Source organism: Vulpes vulpes, chromosome 5 (genome assembly GCF_048418805.1).
Source record: "Vulpes vulpes isolate BD-2025 chromosome 5, VulVul3, whole genome shotgun sequence".
Classification (NCBI taxonomy): Eukaryota; Metazoa; Chordata; class Mammalia; order Carnivora; family Canidae; genus Vulpes; species Vulpes vulpes.
The window spans coordinates 129,206,238-129,224,901 of record NC_132784.1 but is presented as its reverse complement, the minus strand read 5'-3'; the positions used below and the strand labels follow the sequence as shown (position 1 = coordinate 129,224,901).

Sequence of the window (18,664 nt, the reverse complement as noted above, 5' to 3'; positions counted from 1 at the left end):
ATACATACACTCACATGCACACAGGGTCTGGAAGGAAATGCCTCACAGCAATGGCAGAGCAGGGGACATCCCTCCTGAGTGGCCCTGTGTCTCCTCTCCCTCTCCTCTTTCTCATTCCCAGGAGGCACCTTCCTGTGGAAAAAGAGTCAGTCTTCTTAGTTGTAGGACATTCGCCTTCTGGTCTAGCCACCTCCAACTACTCAACATTCAATTGTGGTGATCACTTCAGAAATGATATTTATTGGAAATCAGGGGAAAATAGAGCCGCTGCTTCAGGAGAAAACAGCCATTCTGTCTTCTTCCCCTCTTTTCTCCTCAGGAAAGACCCAAGCTGGAGTTCCCATTAGCTGCACATGGCATGTGACAGGGCCACATGTAAGTTTTAGGCAGAACTGCTTCAAGTTTTAATACATGCAATTGTTTAGAGAAAAACGTACAGAATCATAAAGGGCAGGCAAAGAAGCTTAGCTTAAGAAAAGATGGAGTAAAAAAGGATGAGGAAAGTCAATTCAGAAAAATAAATACTAATAATATGTAACTGATTTCTCAGGTGACTACTTCAAAGTGGTCATGAAATATTTTCACAATGAAAGTTAATGGAAATAATAATGGTTCAAAGTATGGGAACATTAAATTTCAGACAGGATAGGAATAGTAATAATATGTAATTGTTCTCAAAAATTTCCTATATTCCAAAACCTGTGCTAGAGGTTGCAATAAGACAGAAATAGTCTCAGTATTTAATGTGCACTAACTTCTGAGACAGAATTGTTTCCACATCCATATTCAGGCGAGGATTTTGAGACAGAAAGAAATTAAGAAATTTGCACGGATTCAGGCAGCTAGCGGAGTGAGAGAGATAAACGGTCCATAGTTTCAGATGTAAAAAATGCTCCAAGGACATGGGGAGTTACTCAGAATATGAAGAATATTGCACCTGTGACTCATCAAAGTATTTGTGATGCGCAAAATAATACTTACATCTGTGTATCCGCAAAGAAGAAATCTAGAACTCCATACACCGTAATGGAGAGGAGAACTCCCTTTGGGGATTTTTATCTTCATTTTTATCCTTTTTCTCTGAGTTTTTTCAAGGAAGATCTTTACCCACATACAGCTCTGTGACATTCCTTGAGTCATTAATCACTCTTTTCTACCTCTCCGTCCTGATCTATGAAATTAAAAATATAAGCCTCCAGAAAATGTGATTTCTGAGAAGATGGGAAAGGTGAAGAATGTTTAGGAAAAAAGTCTATAAATTAAAAAATACTCATTAAATATTAGCTCATTTTTTGGAGGGGGAAGGGAGGGACAGAGGGAGAGAGAGAGAATCCTAAGCAGGACCACATTCAGCACAGGCCAACGTGGGGTTCAATCTCATGACCCTGAAATCATTACCTGAGCAGAAATCAAGAGACAGACACCCAGACACTCCAAATATTTACTCTTCTGGAAGTCAATATTTATTAAACATGCAATATTTTAAAATATTATATTGAGAAAGTACATTCATAAACAGCTCCTGGCAAGTAGAAACTGTTCTCATTTCCACAGAAGTCAAGACTAAACCATTTCTTTACTGAAGGACAATACAAGGAACAAGATATTGTCCCCTAAGTGGAGACAGAACAGATGGTGAACATTAACTGACAAATCCTTACAATGTGCTCAAGCACAAGTATAGGACCTGATTTCAGAGAATAAGTAAATGCCAATAATTTATTCATTGACTTTCCAACATAAAACAGTGAAAAATCTATTTCTTACTGTAGAATCTGCAGTGGGCTTCTGTGGGAATACAGATCTTTCCTTGCAACTTTCCTATAGGAGCTACTCACCTTAAGGATAAATTCCCCAACGAACATCAACATATTCATTCACTCTGTCCCCTATTTGAAGGCCCCACAGTCTAGTGTTCAACTTTGAGATCTCCTCAGGGGAAAGAGGGATTTGCAAGCCAGACATATAAGAGATGGAATTCCATGGGATCCTTCAGCCCTTCTCCCACCTCAGTTGGGCTCATGTTCTTTGATGGTCATTTTAACCTACACTGTTCATGACCTTGACTGTTTCTCTGTGGGGAGACTCTTGCCTTCTTTAGCCTGATCAGAACCTTCCTAGTCCCTTATATTTTTTTTATGGAGGAAAATTGGAGGCCAGAATCTGAGTGGAACACCTGATAAGAAAGACCAAGCTTTTCCAAAAGGAATGCATGGCAAGTGTGGATTCTGCTTCTGAAGACATCTTTGCTACATTTCTATTTTGGTTCTCAAAATATCTTTGCTAAATGCATTGTCTCATGTCATTTATGGAAGAGAAGTGTACTTCGTACCATAGTGTCTTCTAATAACAGTCCTGATGAGACAAGTTAGATCAGCTTTTCAATATGAGACTTAGAGAAGTTAGTGAACTAAGTTTAATATTCAAATAATGAAAAGATGCGAATGTTTTATTCTTCATTCAAAAGTCAGAATATATGAGGCCTTCAAACCGGCATTTTAAGATTGATTAATAAAAGGGAAAATGTTTACCTCAAAAATGAAAAAAATCTTAAAGTTCATACTCCTACATTATATCTCAACTACATCCATGTCTTTCTTAGTGGAAGAAAGAACATGAAAATAAATATTCAAGTTTTAAGATACCATTTGTCAGATAGACAGGGTGGGCTTTGCTTCCTTATTTATTGATTTTATACATTTAAAATAAAAGTAGGAACAAGAATTTTTACAATGAAAGTATTTCAGAAAGTCATTTTTTCTTCCTTTTCAATAATAATAAAAATACACCTTGAAAACTTTAGAAAGGCCTTAATATTGCTATGCACAATATCTAATTTATGTTTATTATCAATTATCAGGTGCATATATTTTATATTCATTCTCATTTTTGAACTGATAATGTAACTTTGTCAATTTCGATAGATATTTCTTTCAGCAGTCATAGATGTAGAAACTGGGACAAAAAGAGATTAAATACCCCAGTTCACATCCAAAGGGGTAAGTAATATAAGGAGGTGTTAATTTTCATAGGCCATTAGTATAGATTTTTCACAAAAAGTTGATAAGATCCTGATAAATTTTCAATAGATGAAGTTAACTAAATGGGCTAAATGGTAGAGGAAGCTGATTATTATATATATTCAGGAAAAATACTATTCTCATAGATCATTTAAATACCTAGAATATTGCTCACAGTAATAATTTAACCAAAAGAAGAGAATGTTTCAAATATGCAAATCTCAATTAAAATATATATTTATATTTATATATAAAATACCAAGCAATCCTAATTTTAGTCACAAATACATAGAAAAAATTCAAAGTAAAAGTAAAAGATAGGTGCCTTGTATCATCATTTTAATATCTCATTTTACGTGGATTTTCTTTACGTTATTTATACATGTTGTCATATTTACCAAATAGGTGTCTTTTCATGAGTTATGTCTCACTGCCACCATCCTCATTTATCAAATGGAGACTAATCATAACAGGAATCACATGGGACTGCGAGGGGAGTAAAAAATAATTCAAGTCCACAATGCACATTAGATGTCTAATAATTATAAAGTGAATCATTACATAATACTCATAACATTGCTTTGAAAGTGATCCTACATGTGACATCATGCTCATGAGGCAGTTGCAAGGCTCAGGGTGAATGGAAGCTGGTTTCCAGAGACTGCTCTGACCCATGTATCCCTAGCAGCTGTGGTCTACTCCCTTCTTGGAGGAACCTGATTATAAATGAAATTTGATCTTTGAGCCCTATTTGCTCGTGACATTTCAGTCTACTTTAAAAAACAAACAAACAAACAAACAAAAACCAAATAACCTCCAGTTCTTGTGCACATGGCATTGTCAGTACTGTCAAAGAGATATTTCAGAGTCTGATTTTTGTTCTGTTGTGCTGTCTGACAGAAGAGTAGGGTCAGGTTTCCCATCTGAGTCCCCAATAATAGCAAATCAGAGACACACAGACATATGGGCTGAATCCAGCAGACCTGTCCTCATATTACTGAGCAGCGCTTCCATAGTGTGGGATTCCTGTAGTATGTGAATGTGTGAGTGGTTTTGAGAAATTTCCTGACTCACCCCATATAGATACACGTTTACCAGGAATTTATTTTCAGATTGAGAATCCTCTTACCCCATCTGCCCAGCACTCATGGGACACAGAAAGCCCTAGACTTGCTCAGATCTGTGACAGATCTAGAAGAACTCTAGGGAACTATCTAAGCCACCACTTCTTCTAAGAACCCGAACCAGTCCCGCCCTCCTGCAGCTGTCCTGACAAGTCTTGTTAACAGGCACCTCACTTCTTACCTTATTGCTGGAGAGCCTGCCAAGCCAGAAAAATGCCACTTCTGGAAGTAGTCATCTTCTCAACCCTCTGGGCTTGTGAGCTGTCCCCCAGGCTCTTCAGTCTACAGAAGAGACTCAGGAAATTCTTTCTTGTTGCCTTTTTCCATATCATTTGCTCATGTGATTTCTCTTCGTTGTTTGCAGTTGGCCTTGGGCGGATAAAGATGGAACACCTGAAATATCATTTTCTAGATCAAGAGATGAGCGTGCCCACGTATCATGAAAGGTTTCCCTTAGGACATTAACAAAGGAGCCATTCACTGGTACTGACAGATACCAGATCAGGGATAAAATATCTAAAATTTTCTCAACAATGCTTCCTTATGGTCACTTAAGTGGGAAGAACCATAAGCTTCCATGTCAACCTTGACAATAAATATCTTAAGGAAACAACAAGAGGCTGTGAACTACTGTGGCTGCTGGATTTGTATCCACAGCATTAGAGTTGCCCATAGAAGCTGCACAAGAACTATCTTCAGGTCTGGCCCACCCACATTCTACTCAATATGGGCAACCACAGAGGCTACACAGCTGGGTGCTCAGCCTGAGACTCTCCCTCTGCAGTATTTCTTGAGTTTTGCAGGGAGACATTGCAGATCCTGTTTGCACAGTGGGCCCCATGGGTTATCAGCAGTTATGGTACAAAGTAAAGGAGTTTGACCAATTCCCACTAAATTAGACTGTCTGGGACCTCTGAAAATACAGAAGGAATGGTTCAAAGGAATATCCATTTGTCTGTTAATGCACTGTAGAGAGGGATTTCTAGTGCCTGAATAGTGCAAAGAAAGAGAGGAAAGGGATATACAGATTACATAATTATTCCTTATTACTACTTTATAATGTTACTCATGGACATTACATTTTTTTCAGAAGTAGAATGATGAGTCAAACATAAACATTCCATGCATTGATTACCATTCTGTGGCCAGACTGAAGGAATCTACAGATTGCTTTATCCCTACGTAAATGGCAGCTATGTGGGTAATGGAGAAACCAAGGTGTAAATCCTGTACGCATCACTCTCACTCCACATTCAGGGTCAATACTAGGAACCAAAAAAACCACTACTGATTGAAACAGGCCCAGGAGCACATCAGGTGGCTGCAACATGGTGGTTATGCCTCTAAGACATTGTTCTCAGGATTCTGTAAAGAAAACTAAAAATGTCTATATGATTCAGCTGATTAAAAGAAGAATAATGTATGCTCTCTTTATTTGTAAAGACAAGTTTGCAAAGTCCTTTCACAAAATAACAGATTAAAAATCATGATTGAGAGTAAAATTCTATAATTAGTACCTGATGGTCACCAGGTTTCAAAATAGATGGACACACAAGTAATGGGTGAAATTACAAAACCTCCTCCCTACAAAAACAAAACCAAACCAAAACAAAACAAGACAAAACAAAACAAAACAACCTCCTCCCTCACCTCCTTAGAGTTCACTTTCAGATGTTGAAAAGCTTGAAACTTTGACAACTTGGGTATCTGAACACATAATCACCATGCCTACAGTTCAATTCTGGTGCGTGATATCATGACAACAGATTCATTCTATTTCTCATTCTAAGAATCAGGTGGTGCCTTCTCCGATTGACTTACTTCACTCAGCATAATACCTTCCAGTTCCATTCACGTCGAAGCAAATGGTGGGTATTTGTCGTTTCTAATGGCTGAGTAATATTCCATTGTATACATAGACCACATCTTCTTTATCCATTCATCTTTCGATGGACACCAAGGCTCCTTCCACAGTTTGGCTATTGTGGACGATGCTGCTATAAACATCAGGGTGCAGGTCTCCTGGTGTTTCATTGCATCTGTATCTTTGGGGTAAATCCCCAGGAGTGCAATTGCTGGGTCGTAGGGCAGGTCTATTTTTAACTCTTTGAGGAAACACCACACAGTTTTCCAGAGTGGCCGCACCAGTTCACCTTCCCACCAACAGTGCAAGAGGGTTCCCCTTTCTCCACATTTCTCCAAATTCTCCAACATTTGTGGTTCCCTGATTTGTTAATTTTCCCCATTCTCACTGGTATGAGGTGGGATCTCATTGTGGTTTTGATTTGTATTTCCCTGATGGCCAGTGATGCGGAGCATTTCCTCATGTGCTTGTTGGCCATGTCTATGTCTTCCTCTGTGAGATTTCTGTTCATGCCTTTTGCCCATTTCATGATTGGATTGTTTGTTTCTTTGGTGTTGAGTTTAATAAATTCTTTATAGATCTTGGAAACTAGCCCTTTATCTGATACGTCATTTGCAAATATCTTCTCCCATTCTGTAGGTTGTCTTTGAGTTTTGTTGACGGTATCTTTTGCTTTGCAGAAGTTTCTTATCTTGATGAAGTCCCAATAGTTCATTTTGCTTTTGTTTCTCTTGCCTTCATGGATGAATCTTGCAAGAAGTTACTGTGGCCAAGTTCAAAAAGGATGTTGCCTGTGTTCTCCTCTAGGATTTTGATGGAATCTTGTCTCACATTTAGATCTTTCATCCATTTGGAGTTTATCTTTGTGTATGGTGAAAGAGAGTGGTCTAGTTTCATTCTTCTGCATGTGGATGTCCAATTTATGTCCAATTTTCCCAGCACCATTTATTGAAGAGACTCTTTTTTTCCAGTGGATAGTTTTTCCTCCTTTGTCGAATATTAGTTGACCATAAAGTTGAGGGTCCACTTCTGGATTCTCTATTCTGTTCCATTGATCTGTGTCTGTTTTTGTGCCAGTACCACACTGTCTTGATGACCACAGCTTTGTAGTACAACCTGAAATCTGGCATTGTGATGCTCCCAGCTATGGTTTTCTTCTTTAAAATTCTCCTGGCTATTCGGGGTCTTTTCTGATTCCACACAAATCTTAAAATAATTTGTTCCAACTCTCTGAAGAAAGTCCATGATATTTTGATAGGGATTGCATTAAACATGTAAATTGCCCTGGGTAACATTGACATTTTCACAATATTAATTCTGCCAATCCATGAGCATGGAATATTTTTCCATCTCTTTTGTCTTCTTCAATTTCTTTCAGAAGTGTTCTATAGTTTTTTAAAGTATGGATCCTTTACCTCTTTGGTTAGGTTTATTCCTAGGTATCTTATGCTTTTGGGTGCAAGCATTATATGGTCTCATTCATTTGGGGAATATAAAAAAAATAGTGAAAGGGAATAAAGGGGAAAGGAGAAAAAATGAGTGGGAAATATCAGAAAGGGAGACAGAACATGAAAGACTCCTAATTCTGGGAAACGAACTAGGGGTGGTGGAAGGGGAGGTGGGCGGAGGGTTGGGGTGACTGGGTGACTGGCACTGAGGTGGGCACTTGATGGGATGAACACTGGGTGTTACTGTATATGTTGGCAAATTGAACACCAATACAAAATAAATTTATAAAATAAAAAGAATCGTGTGGTGCTATCAAATGTAAGGGTTCCATGAAAGCAGAATGAATCCGTGCCACAGCAGTTTCAGAACCTTCCCAGGGGCAAATGCAGTTTCTTGCATCCTATACCCTCTCCATCATGATAACTTATTGCACAAGTTATTTTATTTAATCCTCCAAAGAGCAATGTAGAATGGATTGAATTGGCCACAGGGGAGATGGGGCCACCCTGACTTGTCAACACACGACAACCATGAAACACAAGGGTGAACTGGTCAGAAAGGACACACTTACCTATGTGGCTTAGATGTGACAAGATATTATGTAGCCATTAAAAACCTGGTTTGGGAAAAATGATACAGAATGTTTACAAGTTAAGTGAAGGTTCGAGAAAATTCCCTCAGATTTGTTCCATGATTGGCACTTCTAAGATGCGAATATTAAACTCTGAGGGGCCCAGAACAGGGTTCCCCAAGAGAGGACTTGATCAAGATGGAAATCCAACAGTGGAGTCAGTATTTCCAGCTCTTCGACAGCCAAGAATTTTTTGTTTTTACATTTAATAATGAAATTATTTATATAACAATGTAAATACAACTGTATATATGAGGCTTAAAATGGTAATCAATTTGTATTTTCCCTTCTAAAAATATTAGTACTCTTGCTTTTTCGCAACGGGTTTGCTGCCAGAACACAGGTGTCAAGAAACCACCGCTAAACCTAAACCAAAATGGGAAAGGAAAAGACTCACATCAACATCATCGTCATTGGACATGTAGATTCGGGCAAGTCTACCACTACTGGCCATCTGATCTACAAATGTGGTGGGATCGACAAAAGAACTATCGAAAAATTTGAGAAGGAGGCTACTGAGATGGGAAAAGGCTCCTTCAAGTATGCCTGGGTCTTGGATAAACTGAAAGCTGAATGTGAACGTGGTATCACCATTGATATCTCCCTGTGGAAATTCGAGACCAGCAAGTATTATGTGACCATCATTGATGCCCCAGGACACAGAGACATTATCAAAAACATGATTACAGGCATATCTCAGGCTGACTGTGCTTTCCTGATTGTTGCTGCTGGTGTAGGTGAATTTGAAGTAAGTATCTCCAAGAATGGGCAGACCCGTGAGCATGCCCTTCTGGCTTACACACTGGGTGTAAAACAACTAATTGTTGGTGTTAACAAAATGGATTCCACTGAACCACCCTACAGCCAGAAGAGATACGAGGAAATCGTTAAGGAAGTCAGCACCTACATTAAGAAAATTGGCTACAACCTCGACACAGTAGCATTTGTGCGAATTTCTGGTTGGAATGGTGACAACATGCTGGAGCCAAGTGCTAACATGCCTTGGTTCAAGGGATGGAAAGTCACACATAAAGATGGGAATGCCAGCGGAACCACACTGCTTGAAGCCCTGGATTGCATTCTGCCACCAACCCGTCCAACTGATAAGCCCTTGCGCCTGCCTCTCCAAGACATCTACAAAATTGGTGGTATTGGTACTGTCCCAGTGGGTCGAGTGGAGACTGGTGTTCTTAAGCCTGGCATGGTGGTCACCTTTACTCCAGTCAATGTTACAACTGAAGTAAAGTCTGTTGAAATGCACCATGAAGCTTTGAGTGAGGCTCTTCCTGGGGACAATGTGGGCTTCAATGTCAAGAACGTATCTGTCAAAGATGTTCATCGTGGCAACGTGGCGTGTGACAGCAAAAATGACCCACCAATGGAAGCAGCTGGCTTCACAGCTCAGGTGATTATCCTGAACCATCCAGGCCAAATCAGTGCTGGATATGCACCTGTGCTGGATTGTCACACAGTTCACATTGCTTGCAAGTTTGCTGAGCTGAAGGAAAAGATCGTCATTCTAGAAAGAAGCTGGAAGATGGTCCCAAGTTCTTGAAATCTGGGGATGCTGCCATTGTTGATATGGTTCCTGGCAAACCTATGTGTGTTGAGAGCTTCTCTGACTATCCTCCTCTGGGCCGCTTTGCTGTTCGTGACATGAGACAGACGGTTGCTGTGGGTGTCATCAAAGCAGTGGACAAGAAAGCAGCTGGAGCTGGGAAGGTCACCAAGTCTGCCCAGAAAGCTCAGAAGGCTAAATGAATATTATCCCCAATACCTGCCACCCCAGCTTAATCAGTGGTGGAAGAATGGTCTCAGAACTGTTTGTGTCAATTGGCCATTTAAGTTTAATAGTAAAAGACTGGTTAATGATAACAATGCATCGTAAAACCTTCAGAAGGAAAGGAGAATGTTTTGTGGACCATTTGTTTTTTTTGTGCGTGTGTGGCAGTTTTAAGTTATTAGTTTTTAAAATCAGTACTTTTTAATGGAAACAACTTGACCAAAAATCTGTCACAGAATTTTGAGACCCATTAAAACAAAAGTTTAATGAGAAAAAAAATAAAAATTAAAATATTAGTACTCTTTAACTCCCAGAAGTAAAGAAAAACCAAAAAGCTACAATCAACCATAATGGCAATAGTAGTTATCATAGAACAGGGGGTCTGCAAAATTTGCCCATGCCAGGCAAGCCCCAGTTCTGTAAATAAAGTTTTATTGAAACACAACCTTGACCATGCTTACAAATTTTCTGAATGTGCTTTGCACAACAGATACAGTGTTGGGTGGTTTCATCAGAGACTCACAAAGCCAAAAATGGCATTTGGACCTCTAAAGAACACGCTTGTGACTTAGTACCCTAAAATGATCTACTCTGAGTGACATTTATTTTTAGTTTATGTTTCCCTATTTTGCAGTATGTTGTCAATGACCCTTTGTTACACATCCATCCTCCCCATACTAAACGTCTTACTCTAGATAAATTGCTGAATGTATCTTTGATTCATTTTTCTGATTTGAAAATGGAAAATATAATTTTATTTACCTGAAAGAACTGTTGAGAGGAGAAACTTAAATAATACATAAAAATTCTTACAAGTGTTTGGAGCATGTCTTCTGCACTCTAAAATCTTTATATTTGCTTACATGGGTTATTATGGCATTTTTTAACCCAATATGACAAAATGTGAAACAAAACTCATGATATTTTCTTTTTTATTTTAAATAATGGAAACAAATGAAAACAGACAAGTTATCCTTTCACACAATTCTAATAGAACACCTGCTGCTGTTCCTGGATTGCAGCCATGTCTATGCATTTCCTAATTGTGTATGACTGTTTTTGTTGTTGTGGTTGTTGTTTGTTTGTTTGTTTTTTGTTGTTTTTTTGTTTTGTTTTTGTTGTTGTTGTTTTAATTTTTGTTTTTGTTTTTTTTTTTTTTGCTACGATGTATGATGACAGATGTGAAGATTCCCCAACAGAGACCTTAGGACCAAAAGCCTAAATAAAATATTTGTTATCTGACCTTGTAGGAAAGAGTTGACAATATTTCCAGTGCAAAAAGAATAAGGGAATGAGTTTGGATTTACAACTAAAATTCAATATATAATAAGAGAAAATATTGAGAAAGTTTACTCCATGAACATGAAAATAAAATTTGCATGGCAAAAAGCAGCATAAGATAAGGACACATAACAAACCATAAAGAAATATTTACAGCCTGTATAAAAGGTAATGGTGAACTATGCCTAATAGTAAAATGCATTTTAAAAATGGAAGTAGACCATTTAGAATATCCTAAGAAAAATGGAAAGAAAACAACAAAATTCAGTTCATGACAAGAAATATATACATAGGTCTTAAACTTATAAAAAGTTGATGAACTTCACTTGGTATAACATAAAGCTCAATTAAATCTGAGATACCATATCTCACTTGCCATAAGCCAGGCAAGAATATAAGTTTCACAATACTCTCTGTTGGCAATGCTATGAAAGTAAACAGGCACTCATACATATCTGGTTAGGATGCAAAATATACCATTTTGGGGGGCAATTGGGAAATATCTAACAAAAGTTAATATGCATTTACTTTTGAAGCTAGCCAAAACACTTTCAGAAATTTGCTCTGAAGGCAGAATTTTAACACTATGAAAATATATATGCACAAGGTATTCATTGGGTAACTACAAAATGTAAAATTACATAAGTGCATCCAAATATAGGAGATTGGTTGAATAAATGATGGATCGCATGTGCTTAGAGATGGAGAGAGCTGGAAATGGCACTGCTGCCATTTTACAATAATATCCAACATAGCAGGAATGAAATATTAAACTTTGTTTGAGTCCATCATAGAATTGACATTGCAGGTTATGTGATTATACAAAAACTAGAGGCAGACAAGCAGTTGTAGTGAGGAACAGGAGGTGAGCATTTACTCATCTTGCACAGATCCTGTCAAACACATTCACCTGGTCACAGATTAAAGTTGAATTTGTTAATGAAATAATAAGAGCTCAGTAGACTAGTGGGAGAGGGTGAACCCCTAGGAACCATATAAAGAGTGTTTCCCAGTAGTTTTAAGCATCTTCTCTTGAATCCTCACAAAATTCTTGCAAGTACTATCAGGGACAATCCAGAGAGAGCTTCCCCCTTGATGCTGCAGAGGGGAACAACAAATATGGCTAAACTCCAACCAGCTGAATCTATCCCATCACCACTGCAGGAAAAAGAGACTTCATATCAGGGAGGGCACTAGTGGAATCCCACTGCAGTTGAGGGAAGGCAAAGGAGGCGACCACTTGGAGCTGTGCCTCACACATCTATGCTATATCCGAAAATAACAAGATTTCCAGTGCCTTAGGATGGGCATCAAACCACTGCCTGCAGTAATTGGGTACCTCCTGCAGCTGGGAGAGGAGACAAAGATTGAAAATATTGCACTTCTTTGGGATCCCTGGGTGGCTCAGTGGTTTAGCGCCTGCCTTAGGCCTGGACATGATCCTGGAGTCCTAGGATCGAGTCCCATGTCAGGCTCCCTGCATGGAGCCTGCTTCTCCCTCTGCCTGTGTCTCTGTCTCTCTGTCTCTCTGTATCTCTCTCTCTCTCTCTCTGTGTGTGTGTGTGTGTGTGTTTGTGTGTGTGTGTGTCTCATCAATCAATAAATAAAATCTTAAAAAAAAAAGAAATTATTCCACTTCTGGAAAACAGGCAGGATACTTGTGAAGGCCACATCCTTAAGAGTCAATTCCAATTCCACTGTATCAGCTTAAAATTAAGATTAAGAGAAATATCAGAGGATGTTTCCTTCCCTGGCCTTTCACTACCATGCTGGCAAACCTTGAATAAAAGTAATAGTGGAATAGATCAGAGAGAGTCCCAAGAGGCAGACTTCCTCTAAGGAGCAGAAGAAGACTCTAAAATAAAATAAAATAAAATAAAACAAAATAAATAAAATAATAAAATAAAATAAAACAAAATAAAATAAAACAAAATTAAATTAAATTAAATTAAATTAAATTAAATTAAATAAAAGAGACAAAGTGGAACTGGAAGATTTTTGAATGTCTGAACTTTGACAACAGCAAATTTGAAACCTGATAACATTGCAACAATGAATTTCTAGTCCAGTCTAATTCCTCACTACTTAATCTAAGCCCAAATGATCCAATGTCACTTTATCTTCTATCCTTACCTCTAGGCTGGCTTTGGAAGTGTGAATTTTCTCTAACTCTTCACCAATGAAAGCTTCCTGGGAAGGAATTCATACCAGTGTGAGCAATGGGGTGCTGACTTTCAGCGAATGAATGAATGTTGGAAGCTACAAAGCCTTTGGAGTGATATAAACCCAGGTTTGAATATCTGCTCAGCCACTTCACTGACACCACCATCCAGGAAAGTCACTAAATCTTGCTCATATGGTTTCTGGGGACTGAAGGAGGTTCCATACAGGACAGTTCTAGCACAGGGTCAACACTTTCCCATTACAACTAACCTGCCTTACTGAACCACCTCAGCTAACACAGGAACTCGGGGACTCTTGGAAAGTCACATCTTACATTATCCTCTAAATAGCAGTAAGATTTGCTGTATTTACAAACCTAAGAATTGTGAATAGGAAAAGAGTCTGGGGTAATAAAATAAAAGATTGTTTTCCTCCAAGAGTTTTCTTCATTCACAAGAGAGCATAGTAATGTTAGAATATCTAAATCAAAAAGTACAGGAATTGTGAACATCCCCCTAAATTTGTGAACTTTCTTCAAACTACTGATCTATAAAATGTATCTTATTTCTGCATAAAGTTGTGGGATTATCATCTCATTATATACTATAATAAGTCTTTTCTTCCAATTTTCATGATAGCCTTAACTTCATACACTCTTGCCAACTATAGTGAAAAATCTATATCTGAAAGAGAAAAATACCGTAAGGATACACCTATCCTTGGTGTGCTTGTTGGTTGCTTTTTAAGATTTTAAAAATTTTTTCATGAGAGACACACATAGACAGACAGACACATAGGGAGAGGGAGAAGCAGGTTCCCTGTGGGGGTCCCAATGCGGGACTGGATCCTGGGAACCCAGCATCATGCCATGAACTGAAGGCTGATGCTCAACCACTAGGCCACCCAGGCGTCCCAGGATAGGTATGTTTGAAACAAAACCTAAAGGAAAAATGTGAAGGTGTTGCCCTCCAAAGGGAGATCACCTGGAATGATTATAACATGAATGTTTGGGTGAGGTTTTTTAGAAACCTGGTAATTTTTTACACCAAAACATAATAAAAATAACAATGAACAATCTTTCCTTGCTTCTTTTTTTAAAGATTTTATTTATTTATTCATGAGAGACACAGAGGGGGACAGAGACACAGGCAGAGGGAAAAGCAGGGTCCCTGTGGGGAGCCTGAAGTTGGACTCGGTCTCAGGACCCTGGGATCCTGACCTGTGCAAAAGGCAGATGCTCAACCTCTGAGCCACCCAGGTGACCCTCTTTTCTTGTTTCTAAAGCAAACTTCCTCCCCTGTTTTGCCTCTGAAGAACAAGGACTGCCACTGCCTCCCCAGTCCTCATTCATGCCCCCTCTTGGAGAAAATTCTGACCAGTCAGGGGCAATGCCAAATCCATGGATGTACAATTGTTTTTCACTTGAGTTTCTTGGTTGACTATACTCATTTCTTGTCTGTTCACTGTTTTTATGCCGACTGTCAACTTGTTCAAGCATCACTGATTTCTCTCCTTTGGCTTTCAAATAAAGATAGCAAGCTGAGATTCTCTAAGGATCAAGTCTCCTTCACCAGAACAGCAGACAGAAGCTTGCAGATAGGTTGCAAACTCTCGAGGGTTTCCCTGGTGATGGCCATTGTGCAGCAGTATCGATAAAAAATGGGAGAGACTTTGAAATAAATCCTGGATGGCTCATCCAAGATTACAAGCAATTCTAGCCCAATTCCTGCTTGAACAAGGAATAAGAAAGACAACGGAGTCTTGTAAGTGATGATCCTCAATGTCATCAAGTTTGATGAATCCACCTGCTACGGAGGCTGCTGGGATCTCATAAGGTGGTGCATGAAATCAGAAGGGACCTGTAAGAATACCTTCTCCATTACTAACCCCGAACTCTTTTCTCACTTGAGAAACCACGGCAGAGCCTTTCCTGCTCTCAATTACAGAATCATTAGCTGTTGGATAGGGAAGGGCCTTTGGACATACATAGCCCATGCCCACTCCGCAAATGGGGATGTAGGGAGCCAGGGATCCAAATGCCTTGTCCAAAGCTGGATATCCACAGAGGCAGGGCTCTACATTTCCAAAGCTCATGGAATAGCTTCCAAGAAGCTTCTGTTGAAACAAATCAGAGAACTGGGTTTGTTTTCTAATTTCGGTTTTAATGAGGAATCTATTTTTCTACAAGAGTTAGAATTTCTTTTCATTCCAGGAAAATATTTTCATCAAGGAATTATTTTCTCATTTCTTTTCTTTGCTTGTTATATATTAGGGTTTCCAAATGGTAAAAGTGGCATACTGAAAAATGGAGATGGAGACCATTATTCACATTTCTGCAGTATGTTTCTGTTGGCATGATCATTTTTTTCAGTTACTAATGCATATCCTCTTTCTGAAATGCAATCCCACATTGCTGACATAAAAGGCCTGGTGTTTGTGAGAACAAAAGGGCTTTTCCTTTGATGCATTTCTGAGCAATTTCACACACTTGAACACCTGGAAATCAAAATATCTTAAGTCTCTGAACACTTTCTTGGTAATTTAGAAAAGTCGTTGGTTGATCACTCTGTCCCTAGCACTTCTTTTTCTTCCTTTCCTTTCTTTGCTTCCTTTTCTTATTTTCATATTTTTCTCCTTCCTTTTGTTTCTTCTCTTTCTCCTCCTTTTTCTCCCCCTCTTTATCTCTCTCTCTTTCTTTTTATTTGCTCCCATTGTCCCCATTTTCTATCAGCACTTTTCTGTGTTTACTGCCCCCATCAAAACAGACACTTGGTTCAATTAATCTGAGGAAGACTTACATAATATCAGCTGCCATGAACCTTACTTTCAATGACCTCAAAGGATGAAATTGCCAGTGCAAGGTTTCTACCTTCTGGTCCTCCCATGAAGCTCCGGAGAACGTTGATGTTTTTGTAGACACTCTAACCAGTGTGATAACCTCTAACCGGGCTGGATCAAGATATTTACAGAAGGTACTAGGCTTATAGTAACTCCTCCTTGTAAGTAACTTTGTTCTTTTTTGATCCTGTAAATGAAGAATTGATAGATGTGTTTAAAAAAAAACAATGTAGGACCTTCTCAGCATATGGACAACAATTTTGCAGGTACTGGCCACTATATATGGTGATAAAAACACTTGAGCATAAAGTTATTTTACTTCCCTGCTGCAAGAAGATTGAAAATCTACTTTTAGGAAATATACACACAACAGTACAGATGCAGACTTGAATTTAAGATCTTTCTAGGACTGTGTCTGTGAACTATTTGTGTAAGCTCTTGGTTCAAGGTGGTTTTCTTTTAGATGGTCTGTTCAGTGAGAAACACTTTGATGAACTAGCTCTAGTATTAATAGTGCTCCTGTCTTGGCAAATTGTACTCCTTTTTCTAGTTACCTGCAAAACAGGTATGACTGCTTTAGAGCTCATCTTTAAGAGCAGTGCAAAAATTTAACTCTTACACTGAGTGACTATGGAGCAGTGGATGACTATAGAACATAAATCAACATATTTTTATGAATATAGCTTCTTAGTAGGTCAGCTGAGAGTAATCACAATTTGTGCTATTGTGAGTATTGTGATATTGCCTTGAGATGGACCAGTTTAATGGAATTTGTGAGCTCAGTGAACCATTTCAGACCTAGAATCCATTAAGAGAGTCTGTCTGCATGGTTTACATCCTCATTTGTTCATTTATTGTCTCATTAAACAGTTATTGAAGACAGTTTCTATGCTGGACACTAGAAGGACATGGTTGCACAACATGTAGTCCCAACACTCATAAGCTTGTAGTCTAGTGGGTATGTATTCTAGATTGTGGCCTGATTGAGCCATGTTTTTTGGCCAGTGACTGCCAGAGACACAGAATGTGGGATTCATGAGCTCTTTTGCTTTCTTAATTTATATAGTAAATACATATTTCTTATAAAATTTTTATATATGTTTAGTGAAAAATTTGATAAAGATGCCCCAAACCATTTGATTAAAGACAATAATACCTTAGCTAATATTTACTGAGAATCAAATACCTCTGTTTCTGTACATTATTTCAATCCTTAAGAATGTTGTAGAGGATTTTCTTATTCCAATTTCACTGATGGAGAAATTGAGGCTTAGAGAGTTCAACTATTTGCCTAAATTCACATGGCTAGTTACTATGGCAAAGTTTGGGACTCAATAGATATTTGTTCCAAAGGGCATGGTTTATACCACTAAATGCTATTAGAAACAGTAAGCCATAACTTTATTCAAAATCTACACTCTTTTGTAGTCTGACCTTCTAAATAGACTATGTAGTTGAATGTTTAACTAGTAATAGCTCATAGTTTGTTTTACTCCTCATGCAGAAAATAATGATTCTGCTTCTAATCACAGCACCAAAATTGCCTCTCCTCCCTCCCAAGACATTAAGTAAGTCATGTTGAATATGTATTTATTAAATTCTAACAATATGATACTTAGGGTATTTCTAAAAAAAAAAAAAAAAAAAAAAAGGACTATCGAAGTTGGCAGAAGAACGGGAGGAGTTATGCAGGACTAGCTGCGTAACTCAGATTAGCCTTCCCACTCATGCTGGACAACTGCAGAAAGACCAAAACAAATAGGATAGTTTGATGAGCAGAACAGGATTTTAAATCAATGCCCTGGAACTTGTGAGGGTAATTTCAAGTTCAAAGGAACAGTCTTTCAGAAGATATAAGTTAAGAGATCATCATTAATCTTTCACATTCCCTAACAACACATTCGACCTCCTATCAGTGAGGACTAAATTCTGGAAAGAACTTAACCTTATAATCAAACCAGATATCCAACCTTCAATGTGTAGAAACAAAAAATTCCTATAAAATATTGAAATTTCATATAGTAAATATTCAAATATATTGCTTCTATTTTTGTCCTTCTGTTAAAATCATAGAAGTAGTAAGTGTAAGTTACACTCTAGGAAAAGAACTGATATGATACATGAAAACCTTTTAAGAAAAAAGATTCAGATGTTTCAGGAAATGATGAGAATCGGTAAAATCAGACTGTCCAATACCTGTGAGTGAGATGGTAAATACAGACAGACCCAAACTGCCCAAGCAGAGAGGGATTAATTCATCCATTCTTCACTACATTCCTATCTAATGTGATTTTGCTTGAAATTCATCTTTATTTAATGTTAGCTGGCCTATTTATATATATTTATATAAATATTGAAAAATATGGGCAAATTTTATAAGGGGCAGAAAGGAATATTTCTGTAAAAGCTTTTCAGACAGTGCTACTGGTCTGGCTGGTACAACAAAGTGCTTGGTCCTGGCACAATTCTCAGGGTTACAGGTAAAATTTTTTTAAAATTCTTCAGTACGAG

General features: G+C 38.2%; 1 gene segment (V, D, J or C); it reads left to right on the top strand.

The window, feature by feature from the left end:
- The window catches only part of LOC112908570 (T-cell receptor gamma chain C region C10.5-like), a 45,754-nt gene that overhangs the window by 10,318 nt on the left and 16,772 nt on the right, over positions 1-18,664 (top strand). The window contains 1 exon segment of the C gene segment in view: positions 18,573-18,633. Coding sequence covers positions 18,573-18,633 — 61 coding nt within the window.